This window comes from Phalacrocorax aristotelis, chromosome 5 (assembly GCF_949628215.1).
Source record: "Phalacrocorax aristotelis chromosome 5, bGulAri2.1, whole genome shotgun sequence".
NCBI lineage: Eukaryota > Metazoa > Chordata > Aves > Suliformes > Phalacrocoracidae > Phalacrocorax > Phalacrocorax aristotelis.
Window position 1 is genome coordinate 41,606,050 of NC_134280.1, and position 24,933 is coordinate 41,630,982.

The window sequence follows — 24,933 nt, forward strand, 5'->3', positions numbered from 1 at the left end:
TAAACATTAGAAAAACAGGACTTCTTCCAGCTCCCAGTAAGGTCAATAGTGAGGTTCCCATTGCCTTAAAAGGGTGTCAAACCATGTCCATATTTTTTCTAGTTTCTCCAAGCAATTTAAAATTATAAATCGCAGTGCAAAAGAAACTGAGTTTTTGGAAAGGGTCCTTAAAGAATTAAAGTCTATGACTGATCTACATGAAGAGCAGATATTTTCAAATCAGTTTGCCAATCCTTGTCCTTAATTAAGATGAATATCATGGGACTTCTCATTTAATAAGCTTTTTTTCAGAATGTGTTTCCTGCTAATACAGTTTTGCATGGCTATACACCAAACTTGACATTTTTATTTTTCGATGCAAATTAAAAATGTTCCTCTACTTCTTTGTTCTTTAAAGCTCATTCATGCAGCTTCTCTTTTTTTTCCAGTCCTTTTGTTCTACTGTACTCACAGCTATTCACATACACAATAAGCAAGAAATCATATCCTACTCCATAAAATGATTATTCTTAGTAACATAACTGATTTTGACACCGGGCTGTCTGTTACTTTTGAACTAGATATTGTCTTACCCTGGGCCTTGAATGGCACTTTTCTAGGAAAAATTAAAAATACAGAAAACCAAGACAATTTGTAAAATCTGAGAGCAATGCCTGTACTCCAAAGAGTCTGTTTCTCCCTTTTGGTTTTAATATATCAGTATTTATATATTTTATATATAGGACTGCAAACTTACACGGACAAAGCAAGCTAGACAGATAGATTAATATAGCCATATACCCATAGGTAAATGCTCTAAACAGAAAGATAGTGAACAGAGTTAGCAATGTGCATAAATATATTCTCAAATTACTTATTTGGAGGAAGTCATCTGGGGGGATGCACTGGATGAGCCCACTCATTAGTTCTCTGAGTTCATATTTAAAGTTTTGGCATTTTGATCTGACTTCTGGACATGACATGTTCAGAGAAAAAAAGCACAGGGGGATAATCCTGTGGTGTCTTTAGGATGACATTGCAGATCTGTGTCTTGGGGCTCAGATGCTGGGAGAAAGCCCAGGAAGGATTTAACCTTTAAAAAGGAGCCAAGAACCAGCTGGTTACTGCCAAAAGTGGGAAATTTCTCCCCCTTCAACAGCCCACAAAATGGTTGCCTTATCTGCATCCATCAAAATGCAGTTTTCTGCATTAAATGCAGATCTCAAAAAAGCAGGTGTCTCAGGCAGCCATTGCAGCCTTTTCTAGACCAGATTTTCTAAGCCTATTAGTAAAAGCTATTTTTAATATCCACTCAAAATACCAACCAAATTGGTGACTTGGCAGAAGTGTTTTCCCATGCAAGTGGAGCCTAACTCTATGCCACAGGCCAGCCGCTGCTGGCTGCACAGCATGACCATAGAAGTTAGTTACTGCAGGGCAGGACATGGTTCGCTACATCTAGGGCTGCATAGGAGCATCCCCTTGGAACAGGTGATTGATTAATAAGGGGATGATCGTGCTGGGTGTCAAAGCACACTTTAGGTGCCAGAAAGCATAAATGTTCCGTAAAGCTTTGTTAGAAAGCCCTGAGTAAATAAGGGGTGACTTGCAGATAAAGAAGGTGTCTATAGGTGTAATTCGGTGTTGGTCCACCAAAATCAGCGAAGCTGCCTTTTGCCAGCTAAGGATCTGGCCCAGAGAGCGCAACTCTGGCATTAGCAGCTGTTGAAAATGTGTGCCATGACAGAGGCTGAGCCTGTTGATAAATCTGACATTTAAAAGACTTTTAAATACAAATCAGGAACCTCTCCTGTCCAATTTAGTAATTTCCAGCAAGGTCATTGTTAATTCTGTGCTGATTACACCCTTTCTCTTCTCTTTTTCTCCTCTCTTCCTCCTAACAAGGTTTACATGCGTGTACAGCATACGCTGTATGCACACATGAAAAAAAAATCTATTTTTGTTTTCTGTGATGTCTCATGTTATTTTCTGTGCTCTACTGCAGTTCAAGTAACCAAAAGGGATATCATCTTTCTTTTGGATGGATCACTCAACGTCGGAAATGCCAACTTCCCCTTTGTGCGTGACTTTGTTGCCACCCTAGTTAACTACCTTGATGTCGGCAGTGACAAAATGCGAGTTGGCTTAGTGCAATTTAGCGACACTCCTAAAACTGAGTTCTTTCTATACTCATACCAAACCAAATCAGACATAATTCAACGTTTGGGGCAGCTGAGGCCCAAGGGGGGGTCAGTGCTGAACACTGGCTCTGCACTGAACTTTGTGCTTTCAAATCACTTCACGGAAGCTGGTGGGAGCAGAATAAATGAACAAGTGCCACAGGTCCTAGTCCTGGTGATGGCAGGGAGGTCTGCCGATCCCTTCTTGCAAGTTTCCAATGAATTAGCTCGGGCTGGAGTGCTGACTTTTGCTGTTGGAGTTAGGAGTGCCGATAAGGCAGAACTTGAACAGATTGCCTTTAATCCAAGAATGGTATATTTTATGGATGATTTCAGTGCTCTGGCAGCTTTACCCCAGGAGTTAAATAAGCCTATAACAACATATGTTAGTGGAGGTGTGGAAGAGGTTCCACTCACCCCAACAGGTAATACCTACCTTCCTTCATGTTGACTGCATTAAGTTTATCTTGTTTCTCTTGACTGTTTGTTCCCAATGTACACCTTCACTTCTGTTCAAGGCCCTGGGTCATCAAAGCAGTTAGGGCTGTGCTTAACCACCAATACGTGGCTTGACACTGGCAGCTCTTAATTTTGTTCAAGTCATTGCTAGCATACTTTAAAGAGCAAAATTTTAAGTCTTTTGGCAGGTTAGGACTGCAGGAGGATCTGAGTGAGTGTATGCCCACCAGTCACTTACTCAGGTGTTCCCTTTCTGTTGCCATAATAATGTCACAACCTGTAAATGCATTGTCTGCACTAGCTCAGGCAATGGGATCATGCACTTTTGGCCACAAGGAGTGGTGCGGAAAAGTTAAAGTCAAAGAGCCAAAGAGCACAGAGGAGCAGAGGTCTAGCCAGGTACAGGTGGCCGAATCCTTCCCAGGAGCCACTTTGTCAAAGTGTTGTTATCAGGCTGTAATAGAGGCTGAATGTTGACCAGATATTCAAAGTTATCCTCCAACATTAAAGGCAAAAGCTGTTGGCAAGTTTAACCCTTTTTAAATAGGTATTTGCTGACTAATTCCCTTATTGTAGCTATGTGTGTATGAAGACATAAGAACAACCAGCATTGCTTAGCATGGAAAGGAGACCATTAAGAGTAATATGGAAGATGTTAAGACACACAGATATGAGATGCTTGGTTTTGCCTTGGATATTTGATGGGATTTAAAGGGCATCAAATGGAAACAAATAAAAGGCTTTTTTTTCCTCCCAAAGTCATAACTTGCCTATGGATTTAGATGCCTCTTGTAATGCAGCTGGGACAAGTACTTTAAGAAAATACAGAAAATGCTTTGTCTGTGTACGTATGTAGGAACTAATGTCTGTTAGTTAGCTACTGAGCCTTCAAATAGGAAAAAACCCCAACCCTCCACTGCTGTTATATTTCATGCCTGTATTGTCAGCATATTGTTAGACCACAAACATCACTGGCCCAATCTGAAACAGCCTATTTATGATATGACCGGTATGATGCAATACAATATATGGTATGACTATCTGGTGCCTGAATTTATTGAGTCTTAGAATAGAGTTGTCCTTGCTTCCTGCTCCTCCTCAGATGAATAAGTAAAAGGTATTGTTTAGTCTTGTAGCCTTTGAATACTTTGTTAAATAAAAATCACTTGCTTTGCATGTTGAAACACAGGTGATTTGCAGAAAAGTTTCTAGGATGACATTTAAGAAGGAAAATGTCTTCATACCTTTTTTTCCCCTCTTTTCATTTGTGAATTTATTCTAGAAAGCAAGAAAGATATTTTATTCCTGATTGATGGCTCAGCCAACCTCTTGGGTAGCTTTCCTGTCGTCCGGGACTTTGTACACAAAGTAATTTCTGACCTGAACGTGGGTCCCGATGCCACACGAATAGCTGTAGCTCAATTCAGTGACACCATCCAAGTTGAATTTGACTTTGCTGAACTCCCATCTAAGCAAGACATGCTTCTCAAAGTGAAAAGGATGAAGATAAAAACCGGGAAGCAACTGAACATTGGAGCTGCGCTAGATGAAGCTATAAGTAGGCTGTTTGTGAAGGAAGCTGGAAGCAGGATCGAAGAAGGGGTTCCTCAGTTTTTGGTCCTCCTTGCTGCTGGGAGATCAACCGACGATGTGGAGCAACCGTCAAATGCTCTGAAGCAAACTGGAGTTGTGACCTTTGCTATAAAAGCCAAAAATGCTGACCCTGTAGAGCTGGAAAGGATCGTTTACGCCCCACAATTCATTCTGAATGTTGACTCCCTTCCTCAGATTTCAGAGCTTCAGCCAAACATAGTCAACCTGTTGAAAACTGTCCAGCTTCAGCCAACAGGTACAGCGACCCCCGGGGTTTCCAAGAGGCTGAAAGACACCACTTATATGCCCCACTCAATTTGGTAACTGGGGCAACTGGGTCTGGTGATGTTTAAAACGATTTTGTAGAAACTGCTGTTGTACTTGGATTTTCCTGTGGTCAGACCCTGATCCAGCAAAGCATTAAGGTCCAAACTGAATTTTAAAGATGAGTAAGGAAAAAGCCTTTTGTTCAGCTGCAAGAACTGCAGTAGATGCTGTTACCAGTGTGCAAAACATGGTACAAACCTAAAATAACAGAAGCCCTTGTCCAAGAGATCTTGCATAAATTGATGTGCAATGCTGGGCAAGGGCTAGAAGAAGCAAATAAAGGCTTGTCCTGATTTGTCTTTCCATCCTCCCTTTTCTGGAGGAGTGGTAGGGAGTAAGGAGTACTGCCGTGTGCTGGATTCTCTCTTGCTCCTTACAGGATATGACGGCAGTTTCTACATTTTGTACTTACGCACCAATAAATTAAATGCTTTTGGCTCAGTTACCATTACAAGCTCAGTAGATGAGTATGGATTAATTGAAGAATTAAAAAAAATTGTAAAAAGAATCACACAACCACAATTATAAATTCACACTGCAGTACTGGAAATTATGCATGTCCAGCTGTGTGGTTTCCTGAGGCAGCCCTAATTTGAGAATTAACCTGTCTCCCAACAGCAGGTGGGGACAAGGAAAAGTGTAATAACATCTACATCATCTCTCTGTAAAAGTCCTGGGCAGATGGACTTAGAATCATAGAAACATAAAAAAGAAATAGGGCTGGAAGAGATCTCATGGTGCCATCTGCTACATACCCTTGTGCCCAACAGGATCTTCTTGTCCAGAGCCAGCTGACATTGGTCTAATCTGTTCTGAAAACCATCCAGTGGAGGAGATTTCCCAGTCTCCATAATCAATCTGTTCAATTGCTTTTATCTGTATCAGTAGATACTTTTCCTTAGTGTCAAACGTCTGCCTTCCTGATCATAGTTTAAGCTTTTACATCTTACATCTCCTTCAACTCAAGAAGGATACAGATGTCAGCCCTTTCCCATGTTTTGTATGACAGCCTTCCATTTATTTTAAGCTTGCTAGTTACATTAAGCTTGTCATGGTTCTCATGTCACCAGCTGTGTACCTGGCTCATTTAATCTTTCCTTACAGGTCTTGTAGGTTTTCTACCTTTTCACCATTGTATCTCCAATGTCAGCCTGCTCCAAGTGACCAGAGTAACAATGGTGTCCCCTGGTCATCTCTTACCCCATCCTGTTCATACAGAGTCATTGCCCTTCCCATATTGTGCATCTTCTACCTCAACACAGACTAGTGCAACTAGTGCTCTTGAATTGCATCCTCCCTTTTCAAACCATTTCTGTCTTGTGAAGATAATTTTGAATCCCTCTGACCACCAAGTACTGTGAATAATTGTGCTGATTGCTCACAAATTACTGCAGCCACCTACTTTTCCTAGTATTCTTGGCTAGAAAAGAGTCACCTTATAAGAGTACCTGTATGTTTTTTTTCTTTATCTACTAGCCAGAATTTTTTCATAGGACTCTTCCCCTGCTTCTGAACTTCAGAGGAAGTGTATGAAACTGGCATACACCAGGCAATGTCTGCTTCCTCTTCCTCCCTGTATTGCTCAACACAAGCTGTATTAATATTCCAATCCTATGCATTAACCCACCAAGTTTCCAACATTCCTCTTAAATAATAAACTTTTTCTGAAGTCTGCTTTAAGACTTCAACTGCCCTTGTTAACTCTTTATTTGTCTATCATTCATAAGTATATATTTAAGGTTTTCTTCAGAGGGACAGATCATGGTCCTGATTGTCCCACTTGACCCTGCTATAAACAAGCCAACAGCACTGTGTTTGAGTGGCAGTGATGTCTTCTGCTTGGCTGAGCCAAAACTTTGCAATTCTGTTAGTCAGTAGCAGAATGTGTCAACATTTTTCTGATCTTTGATGTTCCACAGTCTTGTTTTTTTTAAAAGAAGAATGTTTGGTCACAATTAGCCTTTTTTGTGTGCTTGAAGTTAGTAAAAGAAAAAAAAATCAGCATCTATCATTTTAGAAAAGCATTTCAGCATTTCCAGCTGGATGTCCTATCCAGAAAATTCTTATTTTATCTGAGCATGTGCAGGATTATTAATTTCTAAGTTCAGTGATGCCTCAGAAAAGCTTTTCTCTCCCTCTCTTCACCAGCTCCCTCTAAGCACCCTCTGTGCAGTATGCCATTTCATTCAGAAGTTCAGTTTCCCCTGGGAATAAAAAGAGACTCCTGTGGGATATTGCAAAGAAATGTGCCAGCTTCCCAGCCCCCTTGGGAGCATATGGCCAGCCTCAGGTAGGAGATGGCACCTGGAGTCCCTTGGCACCCTATTTCCTGCGTTTCTATGATTCTATGACTTGGTGGGTGAGGCATGGCATGCGTTGCAATGCGGTTTCCACCAACTTCCACCCATCTGCCTCTTCGCCGGGGACTGCATCTGATGGCAAAGGAACCAAACCAACCATCCTGAAACCTCGCTTTCCCCTCCCCGAGCTTTTGTACTTCTTCCGTTCAATGTATGTGGAGAATAATAAACACTGCAAAAGAGAATCTCACTTATTCCCCCCTTCCCTTAATTGTCTCAAACAGTAGTTGAGAGAGATGACAAGAAGGATGTGGTGTTTCTAATCGATGGCTCAGATGGTGTCAGAAGAGGTTTCCCTCTACTGAAGACCTTTGTCCAAAGAGTTGTCGAAAGTCTGGATATCGGTCGTGACAAGGTCCGTGTCGCCATTGCACAGTACAGCAATGTCATACAACCAGAGTTCTTACTCGACACCTATGAAGACAAAGCAGATCTCATCAGTGCCATCCAGGAGCTGAAGGTTATGGGAGGATCTCCTTTGAACACTGGAGCAGCCCTCGACTATCTTATCAAGAATGTGTTCACGGTGTCAAGCGGCAGCAGGATAGCAGAGGGCGTCCCACAGTTCCTGATTCTGCTGACTGCTGACCGGTCCCAGGATGATGTGAGGAGGCCCTCGGTGGTCCTGAAGACAAGTGGCACGGTGCCCTTTGGCATTGGGATTGGAAATGCTGACCTCACAGAGCTGCAGACAATTTCCTTCCTCCCAGATTTTGCTATCTCTGTGCCTGACTTCAGCCAGCTGGATACAGTGCAGCAGGTCATCTCAAACAGAGTCATCCGGCTGACCAAGAAAGAGATAGAGTCACTTGCCCCTGATCTGGTTTTTACATCACCCAGTCCAGGTGAGAAGATGTTTGTGTCTGCACCAAGAGCCAGCGGCAAAATATGATGTTTAGTAACATCATGGTTGCAACACAAACTGAGAAATGCAAAGATGGTCATGGCTAAAACTCCAAGTCTATCTTGGTCTCACTGTTGATGCACTTAGGGTTGGTAGGAGCTGAGTAATTGAGCTGAGCCACTTTTAAGCCCAGTCTCTCAAGGTGGTCCATGTTGTATCCACATGGAAGACCCACAAAGTGAATGCTATGACCTTAATCTTATTTTAAGATGATGGATTTTAAGTCCATGCTATTCCTCCTGGAATGGAAATTACGTCATTTAGATGCCACAGGGACACCTTCACACCACTGAAAATCAAGGTCAGCTTTCTGCTAAATGTAAGACCTGCTGATGTGTCTTACATTTGCCACGCTCGTTCACTGGGGGAAGGGAAACTGGAAGCGGGCGTCAGGAAAAGGTTCAGATCTTCCATTTCTGGTCTCACTTGGAATGAAATCCAGCCAGCGTATGCCTGGGATGAAGGGTCCCCACCCCAGATCAGTCCCTTTGAAGTCCACCATCCTACTCTATCTGTTCCTTCCCTTCAGAGCCAGACTGCTTTCCTCCATCCCCATTTATCAGTGTGTTATTCAGCAATAATTCAGGCTCTGACCTGAATTACCACTGCAGAAAACATTTCATTGGGAAGCAAAAAGTCATCCTGGAAGGGCAGAAGCTAAGAGAATATAGGATAGAAGCTTTCCTAGAGGACAAAGCCAAAGAAAGAGGGGTGGTACTAAGTGTAAAACAACCCCAGGCTGCCTGGCAATCTGCCCTGAGTAAGGAGCATCATCAGGCTATGTTTCCATGGGTGGAGATCCCACAAGGAATTATTGTTCCAGGTTTCCCCTGCTCCCTCTTGCTTCCTTTTCTCTGGAAGTTGCTGTTGTTGCACTGCCTGGGGATGTGCCTAGCAGACCTGTCCTGTCTCTTGATTGAACCCAGAGCTGCCTTCTGGGGCTCCCAGGAGACATGACAGGCAATGAAACAATTAGCGTCCTCCCCATGGCCAAAGGCATGGGCCAGTGATGTAGATGACAAGCTTAGCTGCTCTCCATAAGCAATGCCTCATGCATCTTCTGACTGCTGCCTTCTTTCCTACAGCGGGTGTGAGGAGGGATGTTGTATTCATGGTTGACGGCTCCCGCTATGCTGCCCAGGAGTTCTACCTTGTCCGTGATCTCATTGAGAGGATAGTGAACAACCTGGACGTGGGCTTTGACACCACCAGGGTTTCAGTGGTCCAGTTCAGTGAGCATCCCCGCGTGGAGTTTCTGCTCAATGCCCACTCCACCAAGGATGAGGTACAGAGTGCTGTGAGACGGCTGCAGGCACAGGGTGGCCAGCAGGTGAACGTGGGGGAGGCCCTTGAGTTTGTGGCAAAGACCATCTTCACCCGACCCTCTGGGAGCCGCATCGAGGAGGGCGTTCCTCAGTTTTTGATCATCCTCTCCTCCCGCAAGTCTGATGATGACTTAGAGTACCCATCACGCCAAGTCAAACAAGTGGGGGTGGCACCTATGGTGATAGCGAAGAACGTGGATCCTGAGGAGATGGTACAGGTTTCCCTTAGTCCTGATTATGTATTCCAAGTCTCCAGCTACCAGGAACTGCCCAGTCTTGAGCAGAAGTTGCTGACTCCTATTGAAACCCTGACTGGTGACCAAATCAGACGGCTGCTGGGAGATGTGGAAGGCCCTGTAGGTAAGGCTCTTTCAACACCAGCTTCCTCTGGGTTGCTCTTCAAGTAAATGTTGCCCAAATGTGTAAATAACTCTGCATCCTTTCTCTATAAATCAAGGTTTTCCTTAGTTAAAAGCAAAGGTGTGGCACATGTACAGTTTTAGAAGGAAACTTTCAGAAGTGTGGAAATTCTACCCAAGTTCCTTAATATGTTATAACTTATGATCTTCAAGTCAAGTACCTAAATATGTTACTTATCTTGATTTTCAAGTCAAATACCGCAATGTGTAAGATTGCCTATTCCCATTTAGCAGGTCTTTAGGAAAGAGACATAAATCTGGGGCAAAATGAAGCTGGAAACATTGACACATCCAGAGAAGAGTGTTAATGAATGAAACAGATAAGGCTCCAAGTAATGCATGCTTCAAATATTAGGCAGGCTGTTAATACACACATGCACACTTGCACACAAGCTCTTTTGGAGAGTATCCCTGAAGCACCATGTTTAAAGTTCGCTAAAATATGTTGTGCAGTTTTACATCACAAGAGAGCAGATAGCACAGAAATCCTCCAGCAAAGCTTAAGCAAAGGCTTGGCACACAAATAATTTCCTTTCTTCTTGCTTCCCTGCAGATTTTTCTGGTGATGAAAAGGACATAGTCTTCCTTATTGACAGCTCCGACAGTGTTAGGTCTGATGGGCTTGCTCACATTCGGGATTTCATCAGCAGAATCGTTCAGCAGCTGGAAGTTGGGCCAAACAAAGTGCGAATTGGCGTGGTGCAGTTCAGCAATACTGTCTTCCCTGAGTTCTACCTGAAGACACACAAGTCCAAAAACGCTGTTCTGCAAGCCATCCGCCGCTTGAGGCTTAGAGGGGGGTCTCCTGTGAATGCTGGCAAAGCCCTTGACTATGTGGTGAAGAACTACTTCATCAAGTCTGCAGGGAGCAGGATAGAAGACGGAGTGCCCCAGCACCTAGTCATCATCCTTGGAGACCGGTCCCAGGATGATGTGAATAGGCCTGCTAACGTGATCACTTCAACCAGCATTAAACCTCTGGGTGTCGGAGCCAGGAACGTGGACAGGGGCCAGCTGCAGGTCATTACCAACAATCCTGAGCATGTGCTTGTGGTACAGGACTTCACAGGACTCCCAACTTTAGAAAAGAAGGTGCAGAGTATTCTTGAAGAGCTTCCGATACCTACAACAGAAACCCCTGGATTTTTAGAACCTGGTAAGACTGCTATTCACCCTGTAGACTCTTCTGGACAGAGCACAGATAGAATTTGTATCATGTGAAAATTATTATTTCCTACGTTCAAAATAATAACACCTTTTGATTCCCTACAGTTTAGCCACATTGCTTTAAGAAAGACTTTGAAGGTCTTGTTGAGCACAGGAAAGAATAGAATCAGATTTAAAATGAGACAAGGATGTCTATCACAAAAACAAGTAATGTTGTATGAAGTATAATAAATGTGTTGTATAAAACCTTTCTTCTTGTATGGATATAAAATCATGCCAAGGATTGATGAAACTAAAAATATATAATAGATGCCACAAACAATTATTGACAACTGTGTTTTCTTCATAATCTTTTCAGGAGGTAAAAAGCAGGCTGACATTGTGTTTTTGCTGGATGGCTCCATCAATCTGGGGAGGGATAACTTCCAAGAAGTTCTCCAGTTTGTCTACTCTGTGGTGGATGCTATTTATAGGGATGGTGACTCTATCCAGGTAGGACTGGCCCAGTACAACTCAGATGTCACTGATGAATTTTTCCTCAAGGACTACTCCACCAAACCTCAGATTTTAGATGCCATCAACAAAGTCATCTACAAAGGCGGCAGAGTGGCAAACACCGGTGCAGCCATCAAGCACATCCAGGCAAAACACTTTGTGAAGGAGGCTGGCAGCCGAATTGACCAGAGGGTGCCCCAGATAGCCTTCATTGTCACAGGTGGGAAGTCCTCCGATGATGGGCCGAGTGCGTCCTTGGAAATCACGCAGAAAGGTGTCAAGGTATTCGCAGTCGGTGTGAGAAACATCGACCTGAAGGAAGTCAGCAGGCTGGCCAGCGAGAGTGCCACAAGTTTCAGAGCATCCACAGCCCAGGAGCTGTCTGAGCTGAACGAGCAGGTCCTTGTTACACTGGAAGCTGCTATGGAAGAGAAACTGTGCCCAGGAACGACAGACGTTACAAGAGGTAAGTTCAATCCTTTCATACTGTGCTCAGGTTATTCCTAAGGGTGGCTTTTAATACCCAATGCATTTTGAATGACTTGTCCAGTCTGTTCTTGTGCTTTGCTTATAGCCTGAGGCGTGGCATGGGCTCAGACCTCCTCCATGAGTGTGGTGGTAGGCTGCAAGCCTTTGGTACAAGAGCTGCCTTTTCTTGTGCTTCAGCATGTGAATGACTGGTGTACCACCACCACAGAGGTGGATCTGTGATGGAATAATTTCAGATAAGACAGATAGGCACTAAATCACTGGCCTCTTACCACCACACCAGAGGGACTCCTTTATTTAGCTGCCTTTAGACTAAATCTCACTTTCTTCCTCCCCAGATGTGTAGGCATACAATGCCGGTACCATGTTGGCAGACCAACTTGTTTAACACCAAAATAAAAAGTGATGGTCCTTGTTTTGCCCACTGTGTTTATAACAAGACAATTGGACTCCTTTGCCATTCAGTCCCTGGCATGCATGGTGTGCTGGAAATCAGAATTTCTTTTGCCAGATCATCCAGGGTGCCCACTTGATCTCATGACAGGTATATGAGAAAAAGCTAGGGCACGAGTGGTTGTAGTTTAAGGTAAAATTGCCTTAAAAAGGAATCCCATGATTTGGCTATTTGGAGTGAGTAAGCAAGCTGGTATTGCCATCAGACCAGACTCCTAGCAGCTGGTTTAACTTACTACAGTACGGCCAGTCCAACTCCCAGCACAACTGACTGTGGCTCAGCGCTCTGGCTTTTGAGCAGATGCATCTCCCAAACCTCTGGAGAAGCAGAAGGAGAGCCACAGCAGCCCTGAGCTGAGCAGCAGCTCCAGCCAAGACAAAAAACTGAGTGAAGGGAAAAGTAAACTGCTGCTGCTGGTAACTGTGAGTGCTCCTCGAGTGCAGCACCAGTGTGATTAATATCAGAGAAATCTCAAATGCTTCCCTGTTTGAAAGCCCATGTAAGTGCAGGAGACGTTACATCCAGACAAAAGGCATCCAGCAGCCTGGTTTCCCCATGCTCCAGACCAATGGCAGATCGGTGGCTGCAGGGTGGCTCCAAGCCCACACTAAATATTCCTGCAGAAAGACAGACTGTGTGTCACCTCCTGACACTGAGCTGAGTGATGTCAATGTTTCTTTCTGCAGTAATTCCCAGCTATCCCATATAAATCCTGCCTACATCTTTCACGGGCTTGAGATCAGTAATCTAGTTGTCACCTCCCTGTACATCCCCCTGCCTGGAGGACACTTGCTTCAAACACAGGCAGAAGGTGGATGCACACTTGTCCCATGTGCACATACTGACAGGTTTTCGTGCAGTGGAGAGAAAGCAGCAGTCTTGGCTGTCTGATGAAAATGAAAAATTCTGTTAGATTTGGTTTAGTAGCCTCATCCCAATGCTAAGAAACAATTGCACAGGAAAAAGAAATTAAATGCAGATTCTCACAGGTTATCATTGCTATGACGAAAGGAAGCCTGAAGTACTTGTGTATCAAATGGTGCTCATACTCAATGCAGAGAATGTCTTCTCTAATGACTAATAGAATAACTAGGAAAGTCATTACTTGAAATGCTGAGGTTGTATTGTTCAACGGTGACACTCTCCCCTCCCCTCCTCTCTTTCTGCATTTCCTTTTCAGACTGTGACTTAGATGTGATACTTGGCTTCGATGTCACGGATGTCAGGCCCGGTCAAAATATATTTAACTCCCAGAGAGCCCTAGAGTCCAGAGTCGAGTCCGTGCTGAACAGAGTAACACAGATGCAGAAGATCAGCTGCACCGGCAACCAGGCGCCCAACATCAGGGTAGCCATCATGGCCCAGGCTCAGGGCGGACCCGTGGAGGGACTGGACTTCTCCGAGTACCAGCCTGAGCTCTTTGAGAGGTTTCAAGGCATGCGCACCCGTGGGCCCTATTTTCTAACGGCAGATACGCTGAGGTCCTACCTGAACAAATTCAGATCTGTGCCCTCTGGCAGCACCAAGGTAAGTCAAAACCAAGACCACTGGGATGGTGTTGGCCGGGAAAGCTGACATCTGATATATTTTAGTTGGCAAAGCAACTGTAAATTCATATAAGTTAAATAAATAAATGTATTCATTAAATAAATTTATTGCAGCCACTACCCTTGAGCACTGCTTGGCTGCAAACTGTTGCTTTCTGGATTCGCCCTGTTTGAGCTTTAGCGAAAAACACTTGCATGATACAATGTACTGAAATCTGGCACAGAAATGCAAAGCTTCATGGCCTGGAAGGGGCATAGCAATTTCCCCATCTCCTCTCAGATGAAATGTCCCTTGGAAGAAGGCCCTTCAGGTTGCACATTTATTGTTTCACACCTGAAATATTCTGGGTCCTGACATAAATTTGTTTCTCTCCCAGGTCATAATCCATTTTACAGATGGTGCAGATGACTCGATAGATCAGCTGGAGGCTGCTTCGTCTGCTTTGCATACAGAAGGTAACTTTTTTACTCTTCAAGGCAGTGATTATAGTCCATGTTAACATGTGGCCCATTTTACCCCCATTTCTCAAGAATCCACCAGCTTTTGTTAGTCATGAATAAGGATTTCATGATTTCTAAGTGAACTTGCTGTTCTTCGTTGCCTTCTTGTGTTACTTAGCTACCTGCTGGCACCTAAGCCCAGGGGTAATTTGTACTGCATGTGCTTGAAAATGCTTGTCCATTTGCAATTGAAGAGGCGGATATCCACCCATCCTTACAGAGAAGGGTGTGCAGGCTCTGCAGAGCACCTCGCCCCATCACACAGCCCCTTCTGCTTCCCCCCCTCTCAGGTGTCAACGCTCTCATCTTCGTCGGGCTGGACCAAGTGAGCAATTTTGACAAAGTGATGCAGCTGGAGTTCGGTCGTGGGTTCACCTACAACAGACCACTCAGAGTTAATCTGCTGGACTTGGATTTTGAGCTGGCAGAGCAGCTCGTAAGTAACTTGGCACAGGCAGCACTGCCTTGTAATGCTGGAGGAAAGCCAACAGCTGGATCTCCTGCAGGGCTGAACCGTGGCTGAATTACACCCTCTTGGCTCTGGTCCTCTCCCCTCCCTACCTTACATCAGCTCTTTTTACAGATGCCACAGCAAATAAAGTTAAGAACAGGCCATGGTGCTGCCTGGTCTCGTACCCCTCCTGGAGAAGCCATACTCCAGCTGAGGCTACAGTGCATTAAACGCATTGGGATTAGGTCAAACGGGATGGGATAAGATGCCATCAAAAGCTGCTGTGCCAAAACCCCCACCCTCTGCCTATATTTATACCGTTGGGTTTTTTTTAACCTTGTGGGTAATGCACTGTTGTGCCTTGTCAGTGCTAAATCTCTTGCGGAAGCGCTGCTTTCTAGGTTTGTTTCCATGAGTTGATACACTGCCTGTATTTCAGACACGCTTATAACAGATGAAGGAGTTATCCTTTCTTCTTCATAGATTTTCTTCACTCCCATGTATATAGTCCCTCTTGAGAATCTATCAGCTTCGGTGTGTCCAGTTCCTCCCAAGTTCACATCTGCTACCAGCATTGTTAAGCTCCTTTTCCAGTACATTTAATAAGATTGGGCTTAACCACTGATCCCTGTGGCAACCTTGCTGGGCCCTTCTCTGCAAATCAAAGTGCGACCATTTGGGAGTGAACCTTGGATTTTGGGATAAGAGCTGGTCTTCAGCCCATCCCCAAGTAATTCAGTTGCCTAGGAAAATCCTTCCAAAACGTAAATGTGCAAAGCTGGCAGGAAATGTTTGCAGCCAGAAATGTACTTGGCAAAGAAAGTGATTTTTTTTTTTCTTTCTATTGGATGATGCAAAACCAAGCTGTGATTTCTCTGATTCTGTATCTTTTTCCTTTTTTTTCTTTTCTCTTTTTCCTCTTTTGCTGTGTGCTTCCAAATTTTTCTCAGCCAGTGGGTTGCTGGTGAGTTACTCACTGCAACTACTTTCTTGTGGCCTATTCCACAGCCTGGATTTGTTTCCTTAAAGATGAGATTGCTCTTGTCAGTGACAGGCGCCGCTCTGGGGACTGATCTCCTACTAAATGCTCTCTACGAATTCTGCCCCATGTAGTTCCCATTTAAACCCTTGCCTCTGTCTGATGTCCGAAAGATAATGTTGACTGCTGCTTCCTGACCATGCAACCTAAGCAGTCTGCCAACACACACCTCCTCGTCTTGTCATGGGCATTTCAATGCAGAGAGACCCCAAAATGCTGCCAGACCGACGTTATGCTTGGCACAGGAGCAAGTGCACAGACTCGAGGGCTTGCAGGAGTTATGGTGTTGGGGCTCTGCCAGGTTTCTAACACCCTTTTGTTGTGTCACGTGTGTTTTGCTGCAGGACAATATTGCAGAGAGGACGTGCTGCAAGGTCCCATGCAAGTGCTCGGGGCAGAGGGGGGACAGAGGTGTGCAGGGCCCCATAGGGCCAAAGGTAAGTCACTTCATCTGGGTCTGAAAGGTCCTTGTGCAAGGTCAGTGTCCACCACAGTAGTGATGGGTGGGTGATGTGCAGGCTGCATATGTTGTAATGGGTGATGCTAATGGGGAGGTCTTCTCCACCTACCCCCCCATTTTAAAGCTGGCCCTGAGCCATGCACAGTGGTTGAGAGCTGCTCTTCTTCCCTTTCCTCACAGCCTCTGTGTTGTAAAACAACCAAGAGGGCAGGGATGAGTGGCTGGAAGTAGGGGACGGAGTGAAACAATTTAGGGATGTCAAAGGGAGATGGTTTCTCTCATTAACTTGTTTACACAGATGACCAAGCAGCTACTTTGTGCAAATCTAGGGAAATCTTTAAAATCAATTTAGAGGGAGATCACAGAACTATGAAAGAAATGCAGAATCCTCTCTGTTGTCTTCTAGGGTGCCACGGGTGATCTTGGCTATGGAGGCTATCCTGGTGATGAAGGAGGACCGGTGAGTGATTGCTCCTGCTCTGCACAGTACTGCTCAAATTAGGGACCTTGCCATAGCGAAGCATTTAGAGGCTTTTTCACAAAATATTCTGTGCTGCGGATGTGGGTGTGGAATAAAGACAGTAAGCAGAACTTTGTGTTTCCCCCACCTGATGGCCTGAGTTGCTGGTCCCAGCTGCTCCTGGGAGAAGGTCAGTAAGAAGCTCCTTGGGAGCTGGAGAAGGTGTGATGGCGGGGAATAACTCCCATTACGTGATGTGACCTAGCTCTGTGCTATTCCTCCAAGGTGGGTGGGAATGTTTGCAGCTGCTTCCAAACACTGGTGAGCAGGGCAGGGTGATTATGAACGCAATAATATCCCCAACATCATTAAAGCTGCAGCCTATGCCAATGTTATCCATCCCAAATGCAGCTTTGAGTTAGTCCAAGAATGGGACCAAGAAGGGGTGTTTCTATCCATCACAGTGGCAGGCAACATGAGTCCCATGACTTCTTGCTAGCACTGTTTCATCCAAACTCTTACTTCATGAATCCCATGTCATCCCTGGAATAAACAACTCCCCGTGCATCACACCCAGAAGGTGAAGCTGAGGCCAAGGAGCTGGTGGTACTCATCACTTTTCCAATAGCACAAGCAGGGGCCAAATGCTGTCAGATATTGCATGTGATGCAATGTTTTCCTGGGGCTTTAAGGTCAGGATGGGATTAGATATCTGTGCAGAGCTCTAAGGGTTTCATCTTGTAATTTTGTTTTTGAAGAAGTTTTATAAAGCTTTTTCATAGCTGAAAGTTTGGGAAGGTAGTTTCTCTCTCAGTGATGAAGACTTGCAATTGGTCTCTACATGAGGAAGGTTGTGGGCAGGAGATGGTGGGTTGGCCAGGCATTGACCTTTCAAAACCTGATGCTCCGCTTGCTCCTGTGCTTCCAAGCCACTTCCTGTGCTTGCTGATGCATGCAGTTAGCTGAATAAATGCACTTAGCAGGCAAACCCTGACCATTGCATTTTCCTCTCCATGTGACAGGGTGAGCGTGGACCTGCAGGTGTGAATGGGACGCAGGGTTTCCAGGGATGTCCCGGACACAGAGGAACCAAGGTATGCGTGGAAGGAGCCTGCACAGAGCAGACCCAGAGTACAGCTGGTGGGAATCCACAGAGGGCAACTCCTGCTGCTTTAGGATGTCATGCAACAGCTTCCAAGTCAGCTAGAGCGGTGGTGTCCACCTGGCCAAGCACCAAGGCTTTCAGCAGGTGTCATGGCTTTAGCATTGCTATAAAGAGCAAAAGGGCAGCCCATTGGCCCAGCCTCAATCTGCAAACAAGGCTGATTTATTTTATGCAGTCCAGCTCTAGGAGAAAGATGTGAGACGAGATGGATTTCTTCTTAACACCAAGAAATGGTGTGTGTGTGTCTTGGCCCAGGGCTGGGATGGCATGTGCCTGGAAATCTGCTGTTGGGGAGGAGGGGCAAAAGTGAGCCACAGCTCTTGCCATGAAGGACCTTGAGCGAATGGTTCAGGACCGCAGCCATGTACGCCATAAGCCAGAAAAGGTGGTGAAGCATCTAATATTTATGGGAAATATTCACCAATATTAAGGGAACATTTCCTACCATTTACTCTGACCACAGGATCTTCTGGCAGGGAGCAGAAGAGTACATGAAACAAGCCCATAGGTTGCAGACACTGAATCTCTTTAAAAAGCTGTCCAGCCTTGGACAAAGGCACGGGGACTAGATCTGGATTCATATAAAAATGGGTGCAGAGAGAAAAGAAAGTCAGTGGGCAATGAGTTGTGGTTAAGCTATTTTACTGGATCAGCTGGCTAAACCCCATGATGCACTTATTTTATCTTGGCACAAGTGTTGAGGAGGCAACTGAAGAAAAAGATCGGCATAAGAGAAAGAAGGGACAGTTGAACCCTGGTGCAGCAAGCCCTGGCTGCCCTGTCCCAGTCCTGGTTCTGGGTCTGCCACCAAACATAGACCCCTTCCCCACTGCTTCCCATGGCAATGAACTGGCAAAAGCTGAGTAACTCTTTTTCCTGATCTCTTTAGGGTTCTCGGGGATTCCCAGGAGAGAAGGTATGGAGCTGTTTCCTCATGCCACAGCGGTGAGCATGAGCATATGGATGCATCAGTATCCCCATCCCTGTTCCCCTTTCCCTCAGTAAGCATTTGCCCTTGCCTCTCTTCTGCAGGGTGAACTGGGAGAAATGGGTCTGGATGGCATTGATGGAGAAGAGGTCAGTCATTTTAATTGCTTTTCTCTTTATAATGAGGTGCTTCAGTGAAGCATCTAAGCACCTTGAAAGCAACAAATATTCTAAAATATTTTTCTTTCTTAGGGAGACAAGGGTTTGCCTGGCTCCTCTGGAGAGAAGGGATACTCTGGCAGGAGGGTAGGCTTTTATCACATTTACAACAGAGCTAAATGACGGTGAAAAAGTGAATTTGAGACAGGAGAGGGTGGAAAGGCATCATGGTCCCCTTGGGACTGAAGACCCGGGCAGAGATGCACAGCAGCAGACATGCTTTCAGCAGGCAAGGACTGTTCTTGCTAACTCTCTGTCTTTTCCTGCAGGGTGATAAGGGAGCTAAAGGTGAACGAGGAGAACGAGGTGACCGTGGGCTCCGCGGAGACCCGGTAAATATTGCTGAGGCATCTTCCTTATTTTCCACCCACTTTCTGCCAGTCATTGGGCGTCATCAGCAAGTATGCACTCGGGCTTATTAAATGCCGCTAGGCAGTGGCAGGGCCAGTGACAGAGCAAGGACTCGGAGGTGACATGTGGGTAACACATGCATCTTGATACCAACCCATCAATCACTGTTTCATTATATTAAAATTCCCCTTCCTTCGCATCCTCAGTGTTATTATTTCTCAGTTGAAAAGCTGTATCTGTCTGAAAACACCAGTAATACTTCACCTAATTTAGTCAAAAAAGAAAAAAGAGAAGAAATGTTGGTTTTGAGCTATAGCAGAGCAGTTTATGATGTCTGACTTTCACGTCCCACTTACAAAGATGTTTCTCATTGCTCTATTGCTTTCAGGGAGATTCAGGAGCTGATAATACTCAACGGGGATCCAGAGGCCAAAAGGGTGAAATTGGACCAATGGTAAAGTTTCTTTGGTTTTGGTTTTTTTTTTGTTTTTTTTTACAACAGGATAAGACAGAGAAAGTAAGAAAAAAGGATGCTGCCAAAAAGGTGCAAGTTTCTTAAACTCATTGTGCCTTGTCAGATGGAATATTTTTCCACTAGAAAACATTGGTTTGCAACCAAAACTTTCTCTGGGAATACGTCAGTTTCAAAGATGTTTTGTCTAAAAAGTGCTTCTTTATAAAATTATTATTATTTTACAATGCCTTTTGGGATATTGTCACTGAAAACAACTTTGTACTTAGAAATTAACTTCATATGTTCTTGTGGGTCATATACAAAAGCAGAGAACTGTTTAGGTGATATCAAATCTGAAGGTCCTGTTTCACTGAAACCTTTGAAAAAAGAAAAGAAAAAATCAAAAAATCAAAAAAACCCAAACAAACCAAAAAAGTCCCAAACTGTTGGAAACTATCCCTGGAAAAATTTCAAAACCCATTTGTTTTCATGTCAGCTCAGAATAAAAATGCATCTTAGAATGTCAGAAAGCATCTCCTAAAGAATGGGAATGTCAGCTTGTGCTAGCTTAGAAACCTGATGGAAAGACTCCGTGAGATGTTAGAAGGATTTCCACTGCTGCGGGAATATCAAGTATATTATGTGAGAGTGCAAAAGGACCCATTTTCTTTTGAGAATTGAACCTGTTTTCCCAGTGCCTGCTCATCTCAGGGCTCTCACTTGAGTTTTGCTTTTCCCTTAGGGAGAGCAGGGACCGGTGGGGCTGGACGGCCAAGATGGTGGAGTCGGGAGGAAGGTGAGCTGCCAGACCTGCAGACAGCAGGGGCCAAGCTTACATTGACAATAACTTTTTCCCTCCTGCCTTCCCATGTATTTTGTTTCACAAGTGTTGGGAGTTCAACCTAAAAAAATGAAAAAGTCTCCAAACAAACCTCAAAAGGAAAATGCCTGTTGGTTTGCTGGTTTGTATAGCCTTTAAAGGTCTAATCCTGAATTTATTTCTATCGAAGTGACTCAGTGTTCAGGTCAGTGGAGCTACACCTGATTTACTCTGGCATCTGCATCTGCATTTGGCTGCTGGTTTTTAAAAGGCAAAAACCAAACTGGAGCTGGTGTAGCCAGGACATCTGGGGATGCGTTCCCTGCTGCTTTGCTGCTGCTTGGACTTCAAGGCATGTGGCCCAGGGATCCTGGCACACCCCTGCATGCATGAGGGAGCAACTTACCTATGTGGTGGAGGGTTAGGGCATGCAAGGAAGGAGAAAACATGCCAAAGTCTGATTTAAGAAAGCTGGCTGTGTGGATTTTTCTCTCCCCAGTAGTTTAAACTATTCAGGTGTAATTTTGGACTAAGACATGTGGTGATACATGGATCTAAAAGCAAAAAGAGAAACGTGTGCTTACATACTTATGTAACAAGTCTCATTGTTTCCTTGTTTGTAGGGTATGACAGGACGAAGGGGACCAATAGGAGTTAAGGTAAGTGGTGATGGGGATGACACCTGGGACTCCTGCCATGTCACTGGCCAGGCAGCCAGAGCAGCCAGAGGGATGTGCCAAGAGAAGAGACATGCAGGCTTCGCTTCTTCCTCTCTGCCTTCTCTCTTCAAATTTCTCTCCTCCTCAGGCTCATCTCCCTGTATGCTCCTTGCTGGACTCAGTGCAAAACCAGCCATCCACATGCCTGGGGCTGCCCATCTTCTGCAGCATTCCCTGGTCACATGCTTCGTCTCTGCATGCTGCTGGAGCAGTGTAACAGGACCAAAGCGTAAAGGAGATTGATGCCCGTTGATTGTAGGAGGCAAATTACCCTGCCAGTTCTATGCTCATTCTCTGCTATAACCATATTCTGCAAAAAAATCCCAAACAACTGTTCTTCCCTGGTCTTTATGCAACTGTAAATGCCCTTAGATCTCCTTTCCCTCCCCATGGTGTTGACCATGTTCCCCCATGCTAACCTCCTTTGTCCTATTTTGCACTTCAAGGGTGCCAAGGGTTCGCTCGGTCAAGCGGGGCCAGCTGGAGAACAAGGCATGAGAGGGCCACAGGTCAGTGACCTTAGAGCAAAGTAAATGTTTTGCCTCATGATGCTGTAGCGTTATTTCATCACAACCACTTCCTCTAAGAGTCTCAGCAGCAAGGACTGCTAGGATTTGGGTATTTTTGGGTGCACTGTGGCCTGGCTGTCCTGCCCCAGGACATCAAGCCTGCCATGGCATTCACACCACCCAAGGTGTGACTTGTTGAAAACCATCTCTCACATGCTGTAGTGTTTCCTTTCCCTTGTGATCCTGTGTAGCACTGGTGTGTTTCTGCCCATGTGTGTTGACAGAGTCTCTCTTTTCTCCCCGCACAGGGTCCACCCGGCCAGCTTGGCACCCCAGGCATAAGAGGAGAGCAGGGCATTCCTGGACCCAGGGTAATCCCTTTTGCTGCTTCTCAGCCGTTGACACAACTATGCTCAGCAAGAACATCTCACTGAACTAATAAGATGCGGCAGATGTGTCTTTCCACTCCTCCCCTCTAGGGCTCCAATTCTCACTCTCTTATAACGCACTCTTCCAGTATGATTCTCCTCTCAACTTATGCTAAAGATTTCTTGATCAAGATTTTCAGAAGGGAAAGAATTAAAAGCAACCACAAAAGGGTCAGGACTTCAGTGTTTGGCCCATTACAGTTTGTGATCTTAATTAAAAAACATCCCTGAGTGACTGGCAGGGCATCCTCTATGGAAGCCAGAGCATGACCCTCTCTCACGCTTGCTGGGGTTCTCCCATGCATTTATTTCTCCCTCCTGCTGCATACCCCAGTGAGACTTGTGGCCACAAAGCCAGACACATCTTACATTTCCCCATCCTGAGCAGGACTTTGCCCCTCCTGCTTACACCTTTCCCAGGGGGTTTCTCTAGGGACAATGTTAGGTTGCTGCTGGCATTTGTATTGAACTGACCTGGTCCTTTAGCTCATCAGAACTGTGAATTAGACTTCTGAATTTCCTAAAGTGCTTTGAGAGGCACCAGCCCTAGTAGTTAATGCATGACTTCTATGGTCACCCAATCTCCTAGTTTCTGGCACCCAGTTTTCTTGACATGTTGCCAACATGCCTCTCCTTTGCATTCCAGGCCGGTAGTGGACCACCAGGAACCCCAGGAGAGCGGGGCAGGATCGGTCCCCTGGGACGAAAGGTATGGCTTCACAAGCATTGGGCATCAGCAACTAAAACAGCAATGCAAAGCTTCTGAATAGGAGTGAGCTTAAAAAAAATACTTGAGATGAACCTCTTGGAGCAAAATTACGTTGTTTTCACTGGCTTGCACAGTGTGGAGTAGAGCAAGGCCTGTGCTCTGGTTCTTTCATTAGGCTCCCATTTCATTGAACAGAGGGGCAAAAGTAATTAAGTAACTGAGATTCCCAAGTAACTTTCCAGGGCAGATTCTCAGCCAATGCCCACACGGGAAGGTGGCTGTGTTGGATATCTCCAGACCCTCTATATGGCTTTATCTCTCCAGATTCACACACACTAGTTCATTTCCATGGCTGCTCCACTGTCCATTTGCACTGGCAAAATCCCCAGAGCTTGGGAGCTTTTATTTCTGCAGTGTTTATAAAAAGCAAACACCATCCTGTGTTGGGAGCTGGCTCGTCTCCCCTGCCCCATTGTTCAGCTTTCCTGAAATCACTGAAGGTCCCACTAAAGAGCAAGCATTTTGTAGCATTGGTGGCTGTGTAGGTCTGGTTATGGCCTTCTGCTTCAAGGACCACTGCAGACTGGTGTACATAGAGAAACCAGTGCTGATGGGGCGGCAAAGACTTAGAGGTGCCTGGAGTTTCAGCACATGCTTTAACAGATGCTCTTGTTTTCAGGGTGAGCCTGGAAACCCTGGACCCAAAGGGCCCAATGGACAGCCAGGCCCACGAGGAGAAATGGTAAGTGTGACCAGGCACTCACACCTTTAAGGATGCTGGGCTGAACCCTCTCCTGTGGCAAATGGGCCACAGCCCTTTGCAGGGGAGGGTTTAGCTCCCCTATGGACTTCGCATCCTCCATAGTACAATATGAGAGAGGGCAATTAGCTTTATGCCTTCAGCTGGTGTGCACATATTTAGTAACAATAGTCCTTTCGACGAGGTGAATTATATTAACTTGAAAAGTGACTTTTAACATCTCAGAGATCAGTCCACAGGACAGAGACTGTCCAGAATTGCTTGACCTTGCCCTGGCATGGGTAGGCATCTTGGCCCATGAGGCATGGATAGATACCCTGAGCTGACCCTGTGTGCTAGTCCAAAGTAACTTATAAAAAGGATGTATGGACTAAGTGAGCATTTTCATGGGGCTTAATTTTCATTACTGTGTATAATGAGGGACTAATCGAGTTAAAAATGGTTTGTGCAAGGCAAGGGAGGACAAGCTTGGGTCAGACAGAGCTAGAAGTACACCCCTAGCATTGACTGACCTCCTAACCCACTTCCCATTGCTGGCTTCCACTGGGGTTTTACACTTTGTATGTGTACACTAAGCAGGTTTTCATTCAGATTTGTAGTTTTGGCATGACCATTTTGTGCTTTTTTTTTTCTTGCAATAATTTCACCTATAGAAGGACTTCTTAAACACCTGTGGCGTGAGTTCTTTCTGTTGATGCTGCTGGATCTGTGAGGTTTGAACTATTCACATATTAATAACTTTGGCTTTCCAATTTTAGGGTGATGATGGACGAGATGGAATTGGTGTCCCAGGTCCTAAAGGCAGAAAGGTAGGTGTATGCTCAGCATGCCCATCTACCAAGACAAGTTACCAAGGGCAAGGAAGTAGCCAAGGTCTCCAGTGAAGATGGGCAAGGCCAGAGTCTAGGTGAAGTCGGATATATTCAGGGACAAAAATCAGCCCTGCGTGTACCCTAGTGAGAAAATCAGGCAAGACTCTTCAAAGCTTTCCCCTCTGCCTTTGATTCAGCTTCGCCTATGTAAATCAGCTTCTTCAAGGAGGAAGCATAATGTTTTCGCACCTTTTAGCCAAAGAGCCCCATGAATGTCTGTGGGACTTTGAAAGCAATGTGCCAGCATCTCTGACAGCTCCTCTACAGTTGAAATTAGCCTTAGAGGAGCAATCAGATCTTAAAAAGAGGGGCTATTTGCTTTTTATTAATCCTAGGAGGAACAAAATTGCAAAATGAATTTGCATTCTCTCTCTCTCATTTCCCTCCATCA

At 45.1% G+C, this 24,933-nt stretch overlaps 1 protein-coding gene across 9 annotated transcripts in view; it reads left to right on the top strand.

Moving 5' to 3' along the window:
* Positions 1–24,933, top strand: part of COL6A3 (collagen type VI alpha 3 chain) — a 62,771-nt gene that overhangs the window by 20,331 nt on the left and 17,507 nt on the right. For 5 of the 9 annotated variants that reach the window (XM_075094127.1, XM_075094119.1, XM_075094123.1 and 2 more), the window contains 24 exons: positions 1,985–2,584; positions 3,901–4,467; positions 7,123–7,743; positions 8,888–9,487; positions 10,100–10,702; positions 11,072–11,674; positions 13,332–13,678; positions 14,076–14,154; positions 14,490–14,635; positions 16,034–16,126; positions 16,556–16,609; positions 17,632–17,703; positions 18,664–18,690; positions 18,807–18,851; positions 18,954–19,007; positions 19,190–19,252; positions 19,660–19,725; positions 20,468–20,521; positions 21,169–21,204; positions 21,711–21,773; positions 22,082–22,144; positions 22,848–22,910; positions 23,590–23,652; positions 24,429–24,479. In XM_075094127.1, coding sequence (XP_074950228.1) covers positions 1,985–2,584; positions 3,901–4,467; positions 7,123–7,743; positions 8,888–9,487; positions 10,100–10,702; positions 11,072–11,674; positions 13,332–13,678; positions 14,076–14,154; positions 14,490–14,635; positions 16,034–16,126; positions 16,556–16,609; positions 17,632–17,703; positions 18,664–18,690; positions 18,807–18,851; positions 18,954–19,007; positions 19,190–19,252; positions 19,660–19,725; positions 20,468–20,521; positions 21,169–21,204; positions 21,711–21,773; positions 22,082–22,144; positions 22,848–22,910; positions 23,590–23,652; positions 24,429–24,479 — 5,033 coding nt within the window. The remainder of the gene's footprint in view (positions 1–1,984; positions 2,585–3,900; positions 4,468–7,122; positions 7,744–8,887; positions 9,488–10,099; positions 10,703–11,071; positions 11,675–13,331; positions 13,679–14,075; positions 14,155–14,489; positions 14,636–16,033; positions 16,127–16,555; positions 16,610–17,631; positions 17,704–18,663; positions 18,691–18,806; positions 18,852–18,953; positions 19,008–19,189; positions 19,253–19,659; positions 19,726–20,467; positions 20,522–21,168; positions 21,205–21,710; positions 21,774–22,081; positions 22,145–22,847; positions 22,911–23,589; positions 23,653–24,428; positions 24,480–24,933) is intronic. The other 4 variants (XM_075094125.1, XM_075094122.1, XM_075094124.1 and 1 more) reach the window with 3 other exon arrangements.